Source organism: Quercus robur, chromosome 8, assembly GCF_932294415.1.
Source record: "Quercus robur chromosome 8, dhQueRobu3.1, whole genome shotgun sequence".
NCBI lineage: Eukaryota > Viridiplantae > Streptophyta > Magnoliopsida > Fagales > Fagaceae > Quercus > Quercus robur.
The window spans coordinates 47,078,000-47,088,524 of NC_065541.1; the positions used below are offsets into that span (position 1 = coordinate 47,078,000).

The 10,525-nt window shown below is 34.7% G+C and overlaps 1 protein-coding gene across 1 annotated transcript; it reads right to left on the reverse strand.

Annotated features, from left to right (window-relative positions):
- Positions 1-1,343: 1,343 nt before the first annotated feature.
- Positions 1,344-9,552, reverse strand: LOC126696710 (ribose-phosphate pyrophosphokinase 4). Its single transcript, XM_050393401.1, has 7 exons — positions 9,308-9,552; positions 4,898-5,213; positions 2,870-2,965; positions 2,689-2,757; positions 2,466-2,594; positions 1,733-1,829; positions 1,344-1,650 (listed from the first exon to the last, which is right to left on the reverse strand). The coding sequence occupies exons 1-7, from the start codon at positions 9,436-9,438 to the stop codon at positions 1,517-1,519; spliced, it is 972 nt and encodes a 323-aa protein (XP_050249358.1). The 5' UTR covers positions 9,439-9,552; the 3' UTR covers positions 1,344-1,516.
- Positions 9,553-10,525: the final 973 nt, after the last annotated feature.

Genomic DNA, 10,525 nt, shown 5'->3' on the forward strand with positions numbered 1-10,525 from the left:
TCGTAAATGAAATGTTTTCAGTTTGATATCTGTAAAACTTAATTTGAATTGAGTGTGGATCAATGTATTCATTTCATCTCTTAGGCTTAATACATTGTTTGCATGTAATTATTGAGAAATTGGCATAAATGAAAGAAGGGTATTTTCGGCAATAATTGTTGACTTTTCCATGATACATTGATCTGTTATAAAAGTACAATAGATTTGACGGGAAAAAAAATCCCACTAGAAAACTGAGTTATGGGCACTTCCTCTAATTTCTTTTTTAACAATTAAATTAGGCTATAAGTTTTGAGACCTGTAGCCATGAATTAGTGGGCATCTGCCTTTCCATAATGATATTTGGTTTGAGTAAACCCCCAACACACAAAAAAGTCACTTTGTTTATTATGAAATATATCATGATAGTAATGACTTCACTGCCTTGCAAAGACACCATAGTGTAGGTAACCCGTCTTTTTCCTTGACGTAGAATCCTGCAGATGTTTACCATCTCTCAAGAAGTGTTTTAATTTGGTGTCTAAAACAAGTTTCAATACTGCAGCTGTTCTTCAGACTAATCACTAGTCAAATGATTAAGCATTGCTATCTTTGAGATAACTCTTATGGGCTTAATACTACAAGAACCAAATGGTTCTGGATATGAATATTTTTGGTAGGACCTTGCTCTTAGTTTTTGTGCAATTTTCTACAAGAACCAAATGGTTCTGGATATGAATATTTTTGGTAGGACCTTGCTCTTAGTTTTTGTGCAATTTTCGTCTTTCCTTGAATACAGACATACAGTGTTTGTAACTAAGCTTCTTTCACAATCTCTCTCACAATGTGCATAAAACTTTTATTATTCAACTCTCAGGCAACATCACGAACTCTTTATCCAAGCAAATGTTTCTTGCTGTCAAACATCTAGTTAACTCACCCGAATATTTGTAAGATGAACTAGCTTTTGAAGAGCAACGTAGAAAACAATGTATCACCTATATAGGAATGTGAAGCCTATCTTCTTTGTTTATCATTTTCATAGGGATTTCCAAGCCAAAAAAAAAAAAAAAACATGATTTTTTTGTCGTATTTACTCCATGCTCAGGCATGGTGAGCCCAAATGACAAAACAATCAATGAAATTTGCAAGCATGTCAGCAGCGTTTAACATTTTTAGTCCAAAATAGATTGAACACCATGATCTAGTTGCAAAACAGTACTTAAGCATGTCCGCAAGGTGTTTAATTTTTTAGTCTAAAAAAGTCAAACCATGATCTAGGTTCAAACCAGTACTCTTTTAAGGTTTTTTTTTTTTTTTTGGTTGAGTTGGTAACATTAAAATCATGAAATAAACCAATGAAATTTGACTTAAATGTTACTTCCATCAAAATGATTTATTGGTGAGGTTGCGAGTTCAAAACCCGCTCAGTGTGCGTAACTTACCGATTGAAACAATAAAAATCAGGAAATATGCTTCTTGAATACAGCCTTGCCTAAAACATAACACTACATGCATTTCTTCCCACACCATCTTTTCAAATTTGTAGACCATCAGCGATTGATCCTGCAAGACTCAACACTTCAAAAGGGGCTTTATTTGCTATGGCTTTGACAGTCAGTGGGCAAGAATCTGTTATCCAAAAGTAGGAGAATGCCTTTTCCGAGCTTTCTGAAATTGAAATTAAGAAGGCAATAAAAATCAATATAAGTTCAAAAGATAGGGGCAGGGATAGCAATATGCAAGTACTTACCATCCTTGTGAGTGAACCGTTCCCATGAGCGCTTAGGAAACACCCCATGGGTGACATAAGCACTCACCTTCGCTGCACCATGAGCTCCCAAAACTTTCTGGCAGAATCAAAGAGGAAAAGAGTAAGAGAGAAAGGCAGATGTTATGTTAATATGTGTATGTCTTACACATATCAAATGCCCGTTTCCATCATACTACATGATACACATCCACATTGAACATATATAAATTTTAAAGACTAAAAGATTAAAAACTAAAGATTTATTACTTTTTTTAGAGGAAAAGACTTTGATACTTCTGTAGGAAATGTAGTATTGTCGTAAGGAAAGACATACCAAATGCATCTTGAATGTCATGATACAACATTAAGTACAATATAATTGAATCATCTATTTCTTTTAAAGGAAAAAACAGAGATTCCATATTTACATAGATAAACACATAATCCAACTCCACTCATTATCCAATATTTCACTGATTCACCATATTTATGTATCCATATTGTGTCATTTCCCTATCCCCCTACAAACTTGGAATTACATGGGCTACACATGGTAAATAAAAAATTCAGGTTGGGGACATCACAAAAGATTTTGATGTTTAATGTAAATGACATTGTATTAGAAGAATAGTGGAGAGAGAGAGAGAATCTTAATGAACATGACCTCTGAAGCACATGACTTCAGAAGACAAAATAATTCAAATAAGAAAAAAGTCAATATATTTGAAGATACCTGGCACTCAATCAGGGTGCCTCCAGATTGGACTAAATCATCAACAATGACTACATGACAACCAGCAGGATTTCCTTCCTTGAGCCGGACTATCCTCTTATCACCTTCACGAACTTTATTACACACCACCTGCCATTCAATAAAATAAAACGGTAGATATCATATAACACAAACAACAGATTTTAAACTTAAAACTCAAATCTATTTGAGGGAAAAAAAAAACCGTGGGAAAATGATCCAACAGCTTGTGGAATCGCTTCCAAGCTCCATCATCTGGGAATGCAATAACAATCTAGAAGAGAAACAACGATTAGAATGGAGAGATCAAGGATAGAGAAAATTCAATGGGCTAGAATATATTCCTAGAGTTGATAACAAATCAAGAAATATTAATCATCACTCACATTGTCAGCGTCAGGAAGCTGGTGCAGACGCTGTTTTAGGAGAGGAATACCAGTCTCAAACAAAGGCAAAACATGGTCCCCAAAATAAAATCTTTCCTGCATAAAATTGAAAAGTAAAAGAATGAGAATGCATGCAATGCAATGTTAGCCAGAGTACATTCTTTATTTAAAAAGATAAGAAAAGAAAATTAAAAAATAAAAGTTACATAAATAGCAGAACCCTAGCTACCACCGGTTTTAGAACCATTAGTTACTGCCGGATTATGGACATTATCAGCTAACAGTCTTTGTTAATTGACTCAGACCTCTTAGGTTAAATAATCAGGCCTATATGGAGAGCATTTCTTTATATGAAAAGAAATCTGAGCTTATATTCCAATAGCTTGTGAGCTAATAGGAAAAGAATCACAATATCAGGATAGAAAATAAACAAATGGACAAAAGCATAGGATGGCCTACAATGGATTTCAGTATACTATTTTCCAGAAAATATGCATGCAGATTAATTGGTTGATGGAATGCATTCCATAGTGCCAGCCCACCAATCCCAGTGGATTCTCATTAGTTGGTCCCCCATAATGTCATCCCCACAATTGTAGAACAGACCTGGCTAAAAGTGACCATCTAGGTAAAACGCTAATGGCTTTTTAATGATTTTTCCCAGGAAGAAAATTCTTATATTTGCAGCTTGTCTTTTATTTAATATAGCTTATTTTATGCAGGGAAGAAGATTAAATGCATACTAATCAAAATCTATTTTGCTTCAAGTCTTCAATCAATTAATATATCTCCATAATTTGAGGTTCAAATTTATACTAATAATGAAAAGGACAATGAGTTGAGGATTAGCAAGAACTTGAAATTGCTCTGGCAACACCTTGTTCAAAGGTAAGATGTAAACAATGTAAATATTGTTACTTGATGGAGAATGGAAGAAGCTTTTGAGTGAAAAACAATTATCTCCACAAGATTCCCTTGTGTATTTGACATTTACACATTCTTCAGAAGCTTTGAAGTTTCTTTTCATTGAGCAATTACTTCTATAAAGTTTGCCTACAACTTGAGCTAAATTGATTTTACACTGGGCTACTGTATGTGAAAAATATAGTTTGCTAAACTTGAGCTAAATGTCAAAGAACACACACATATGATGCACACAAAAACATATAATTGTACTCGTGTAAGAAACATATGCAAAGTATCAAACATGCACGTCTAAGTAATACTAAAATAGATATCACCACACCACTCCAATGCTTGCTCTTTTTCTCTAGGTTTCAACTGTCAAGCTAGAGGCCTATGATCCACTTCCAACCTCCTTAACCCTCAAGCCCAAAGAAAAGAGTGCTTCTAAGTTATGCCCAAAACACAGGAAACCAAATTCATATGTGCCAGAAGACAGCTCGAATATTCAGACCACAGTGAACAAAGGTGAAATTAATAGAAGAAGAAGAAGAAGAAGGAAATTATTTTTCATAGTTACAACAAGGGGGAGGGGGGATTTGAACTTTGGATGTCTCCATTGGAAACACCAAGAAGTACCTGTTGAACTACAAGGCTCTTGGCAAGAAGAAGGAAATTATTGATCTCCAACAGTACAAGCTTTAAACAAAAGGAAATTCAGCAAAGACTCGTACTAAAAGTTCGTTTCAATACAATCCTAAACCATATAGAAATGCAGTTAAGTATCTAATTCTTAACCTAGAAAAAGGAAAAACAACTAATATCTCTGTTAGATGTTTCACTTTCACCTATTAGATGAAATAGTGGAAAATCTTTTAACCACACAGCTCTGCACACCCCAATAGATAAAGAGTAGATATAATCATAAACATCTAAACATCATTAATTGAAGTAAGACAAACAACCAGAATCTTCTCATCAACATCATATTCACACTGATTTATAAAGTTTGACAAATATACTGACTAACTAGAATTTTTTTAAGGACCAATTTAATGTTGAAAAAATTGAAGTATCAGTACAAAAGAAGTAAATATAGTCACTTCCAGAATAAATAGAACAAACCTGCAAAGCATGAATATCATAGATGACTAAACTAGTAGGACCACCTCTTGATATAGGTATATTAGTCAACATCCTTGATAAGGTAAATGCAGTTGCTACATCCCCTTCATCTTCCATTCGCTCAAAGGAGCCCGTTGGAAAGAAAGGCAAGACCAATGTGAAGGAAGCAACAAACAGACGTGGGAGTAAATATATGACTGAGAGCTGCTCAAAGATAACTCCTGTGGAGCTAAAGGATGCAAGAAAGGCAACATGTTGGCCTCGCAGATCTTGGGCATTGTTAATATAAATGTTTGGAAATCCATCATCGAAATTTCTGTACATGCATAGAAAATAATCAGTTCTCCAATTCATCCTTTTGGGAAACAAGATTTATTCCTATGAGGTGATATCTCATTATACTAGACTAATGTAACTGTTAGATGCAATGCCCCTCTTACTGCAAAGAGTTTTAACAGGTGTCGGTACCACATATATGTGAGAAAGGCTTTGCATTTAATGGCTGTGTGATAATTTCTAATTTAGGAGAACCACTGACTGTTTGTTCATCTCTTGGTCAAGGGAAAACAAAACTTAAGTTGCAATTATTCTTTATAACTATTCTTGCAGGCCCACTTTTGTACACCCAATTCTACATTACGCATAGGTTCAATCTCAAATTAAGAGATCAATCTCAGTTTATGTGAATTTCTTTCTTTTTTTTTTTGATAAGTAAAAAGAGAATATTATTAATAAAAGAATAGCAAGAAAAGCACACAAAGTTCACGGTAGTGAACAAAGGAAGAAAGAAACAAAAAGACAGAAGCAGCCATTAATCTATACTAATAGAGGAAAGAAAATCCAAAAGGTTAGAACAATCTGAATAGCCCCAACAACGAGACCAATCGAAGAGGGTCCGCTAGCAATGCTCTAATAACTGAACCACCGTTTTCTCCTCATCCTCAAAAGACCGACAATTCTGTTCAGTCCAAATAGTCCACATTAAACATCCTGGAACCAAATCCGAAATATCTGAGCTATGCTTCCCAAGCCAATGATACCAGCAAAATAATAAGTCCACAACTGAACCTGGCATGACCCATTCCAACCCAAACAACGGAAGCATATACATCCACAAAGAATGAGCTATCGGACAAAAAAGTAACAGGTGATTCATAGATTCCGCATTACAACAACACAAACAACAACGATTCGCCAAAGGGTGACCACGAAGCATAAGGTTATCCAAAGTTAGAATCTGACCACAGGCTGCTGTCCACATAAAAAAAGCCTTCCTTTTAGGAACCTTAACTTTCCAAATTCCTTTCCAAGGGAAAGTGGAAGGAGCTACGTTTCGAATCTTATGATAAAAGGACCGAGTATCAAACTTCCCACTGCCATTAAGATCCCAACAAAGCCTATCACACCCTCCTCCCCTAAGAATTCGGGTATGGATGAAATGAAGAAAGGAGTAGGAAGCCGCCAACTCCCAATCATTGAAGTCCCTGTGAAAACTAAAACTCCACACTCTATCATTATCACCCACAGGAGGGCTTAACACCTCAGAAATACAAGCCTCCTTATTAGCTGAACACAAAAATAACTGAGGATAAAGAATTTTGAGGGGAACATCACCAGTCCACTTATCATGCCAAAAAAGAATACGAGAACCATCTCCCACCACAAAAGAGAAATGCTTAGCGAAAGTTTCCCACCCTTCACTAATACTCTGCCATAACCCACAACCATGAGCCCTACTACAAGCTCTAGTGCACCAACCTCCTTTTCTTTCCCCATATTTCATGGCAATGACCCTTTGCCATAGATGCGAGGTTTCATGGCCATACCTCCAAAGCCATTTCCCTAATAGGGCCTGATTAAAAGGCATCAACTTCCGAATTCCTAAACCACCCAACTCACGCAGAAAACAAAAATATGTGAATTTCAAAAATCAGAATACAGAAAGCTAAATAACAATTAAAAAATTCTACACAGTTAGAAATACAGATACAAGTGCTGCATGGAGAAAAGCACATAGATGTTTATGAAACAAAAAATTTATGATCCTTATTAAAAGGAGAAAAAAAAAAATTGCATGCTTTGGTAAGTAGAGTAAGAATAGTATTTGAGTAGTGTAGTGATATTTTTTTTTTTGATAAGTGAGTAGTGTTGTGATAATTTAGTGGGTAATAACAAACAAAGGGCATGAATAGTAGAGAAATGTTGAACTTTCAATAGAAGGGATTCCTGAAATGCTCATCCTGGCACTCCTATTCATATGTATAATCAAACTGAACCTATAAATTTTATCTTTAACCAATCCCAGTTACACACAATTCAAGGCACTTAATGGAATAAAAGAAACTGAAAAAGGTTGAGGATGTGTGTTTCAACTTTCATAAGCTCTTGTAAAGTGCAAACCATTATTTGGTATTGACAAGAACAAACAAAGAATGAAAGAAGCTTAGCTAGGAGAAGTTTCTAACAAGAACAATTCTGAGGTACTTAAGGAAACTTTACTGAGATTCTTTTTCTTTTCTTTAGATTTCAAGACTAGGTAAAATGTGAAATCTAGTAATGAACTGGTTCAGTTCACCTCTAGGGAGCTAGGCCTAGCACCAAAATCTGCTTGCTGATTAATTGAGTTTCTTTAAACCTTTGGTAGCTTAAATTGCTCACCATTAAGTTCAAATGCAATATTAGATCAAACATTCTTTCTAGACTAGAGGAGGATCAAATCATTAAATAGTATGAAAACCTGTAAAAGCAGGAAAGTTTGAAGTTTGCTCTTATTATGAAGTTTTGAAGTGTGCAGTGTGCTATAGGGGCTAATTTCCTATGGAAAAGTATCTGGGGTGTTAAGTGCCAAGAAAGATTGCCTTTTTTCTTGGACAGAAACTTTACATAGAACTTTAACAGTTGATATTCTTCGGAGGTGTAATATGATTATCAATTTTTATTGTGTGTGTAAGAGTATGGGAAATCAGTGGAGCACCTTCTACTTCATTGTATTTGGTCATTTGTGTGAACTTTGTATGGGTATCCTGGGTTATGCCGAAGATGATGGCTCCAAATGTATGGAGAGGGAGCTTTCAGCACTACAACGATTTTAAAGCTTGGAATGCAGTTTTTTGTGCCTCTTGTGGATGTTTTGGCATAACCAAAATAGTAAATATTTGGTGCGACTGAATGGCCAATCCACATGATCTAACAATTAATGATATAATGGTTGTATAATTGGATGATGGTGTTAGGAAATGCTCCCTCATGTTCTATCTCAGGCCAACGAGCTCTAGCTCAACTAGCATATCCTCCCCTTATAAGTGTTAAGTGGAGGGTGAGGTCATGGGTACAATACCCACTGGGTGTGTGTAACTTACCAATAAAAAAACTTGTAAATGCAACTTTCAGCATCTATTGTATTCATTTTATTAGTCCCTCTGTTGAATAAAATAATATTTACTTATAAAAAAATTGAAAAGTCAGAAAGATAAATTGCACATTTCTGTTACACATAAAATCCAGGAGTAAAAATATTCTATATTTTTCCCATATGTATTATCCTTTCCTTATTATTAGTCTGCATTATGTGATTTGAGTATAGGATGGTGCATTATTCTCCAATTTTGCAACTAGAGTCAAAACCTACGGACAAGATTAATTACAATGTGATATTTTAAATGACACCTGTGCTTGTCTCTTATGCAGACACACGCACACACAAACACAAACACATGCTCCATTTAGTGCATTTGACATGCATATGGCCATGTCATCATGCCAAGACTGGTGAAATTACTTTATACTGGTAACTAATATTGTTGTGCCAAATACAAAGATCATGTTAATAACAAGGCATGCATAACACCACAAAAATCCTAACATCATGCCAAGACTTCTGTAATTTCTTAGACTGGTGACTTAAACTGTTGTGCCAAGCACAAAGATCATGTTAATAACAAGGCATACATATGGAAAAGCAAACTAGGAAAACGGATTCAAACTTAACATTACAAATGTAAAAAAAAAAAAAAAAAAAAAAAAATCTTTCTCAGTTAGCCCTCCTTCTTACCTTTGTTTTACTTAAGTCTTTAGCTACAATTTATTAAATTTGCATAACTATGTCAACATTCATACCCACAATAATTCGGCTTTCAATTTTTCTTAATTCAAACTGGGTTTCAATTTCTTTTAACTAGAATGACATTAAAATTAAAAACCGTTCTTTTCTTTACCTTATTCGTTTATCTAATTCATTGTATTGCTAAATTCAGAAAAGTAGATAACCAACAAGCGAAAAAATCAAAAAATAAAAACTACCCATTTCATTTTTATAGCAGAAGAGCAAGATAAAGCACAGAAACAAGTAAAAGAAAATGGAAAACATGAAGATTATTCAGTGTACATAGTAGAAAAGAAGGAAAAAAAGACCTCCATTTGATGGTTTGGAGAGTGATATTGCTGGACTGAGCAGCAACGTTGCGAGCAAGGTCCTCGCATTCAGGGTAGTAGAAGAGGTGCACGTGCTTTTGCTTATTAGACTGAGACTCAGACAAAGCCATTGCAGTCCCCCCAAACCCCTTTGCTATTAGAGAGTGAAAGAGAGACAGAGAAAGAGAGACAGGGTTTTAGCGTTTAGAGAGAAACAGAGAGATTCGCGAGTGGTGTTTGGTTACTTGAATAACATATTTATAGGGCAACGAAAAGTGATTGTTCTGCTTCTACTTGCCCGTTGCCAAAGCCAAACGGCAACATTCAAAGTCCAAAGTCCAGAGTCCAAAGTCCAAACTCCGCATGATATGTACGTGTTGGTTCAAGTGTTTGAACGTTTTTCAACTTACAAATCCTCTTTTTCGTACCATACCATGTATATTTTTTACTTTGCTTATCTTTTATACAAAAGATTTGGGAATGAGTTTCAGTTGGTTTAATTGGTAAAATTTTTGATAGTTGAATAAGAGATTTGAGTTCAATTGGTATTATAGTTAAATAATAAAGAGTTATCATTAGAAGCGGACGTCATAGATTAAAATATTCTAAAAAAAATTAAATAATATCTTAATTTAATGATAAAAAAAAAAAAAATTCGAACACATAATATATCACGTACCACAGGGATGGAATATAAAAAGTGAGGTGAGTTGGGTGTGCGATCTATTATGTACTTTTTACTTACGAAACATAGCTTTGAAAAAAAAATGAAATTCCATAAATACAATGGAGAGGCACTCGAGGACGGAATCTCTGATAAAATCTTGTGGCATTATTTTTGCCGTTGGACCCGACTTTTTTTTTAAAGCTAGTGGGTCATGGCCTCATGGGACATGCCTCTTCTTAGTTTTAATGCCTTTCAATCTTTTGGAATAAAGTACTAGTCTTTTTCTTGGAAGGTCTTATTTATTATTATTATTATTATTTTGAGATATTCGTGGTGGGTCTTATTACATAATATGATTTAAAAAAAAAAAATTAAGTGGGTAGATTTTATTTTTATTTTTTTAAATGAGGTAGTGGGTAGAAGCTAGAACCTTAGAACAATTCCTATCTCATAAATTTAAAGTTTCCATTTACATCGTGTTCATATTAATATTAAATTACTAGTAATTAGGGATGTGTATGGTTTGTATTAGATTGAATTTGAGGTTTTTT

Coding starts and splice junctions, on each gene's coding strand:
- LOC126696710 (XM_050393401.1), bottom strand. CDS start 9,438: ATGGCTTTGTCTGAGTCTCAGTCTAATAAGCAAAAGCACGTGCACCTC. Junction 5,214..9,307: donor CTCCAAACCATCAAATGGAG/GTCTTTTTTTCC, acceptor ATGCATGTACAG/AAATTTCGATGATGGATTTC. Junction 1,830..2,465: donor GCACCCTGATTGAGTGCCAG/GTATCTTCAAAT, acceptor TGATTCTGCCAG/AAAGTTTTGGGAGCTCATGG.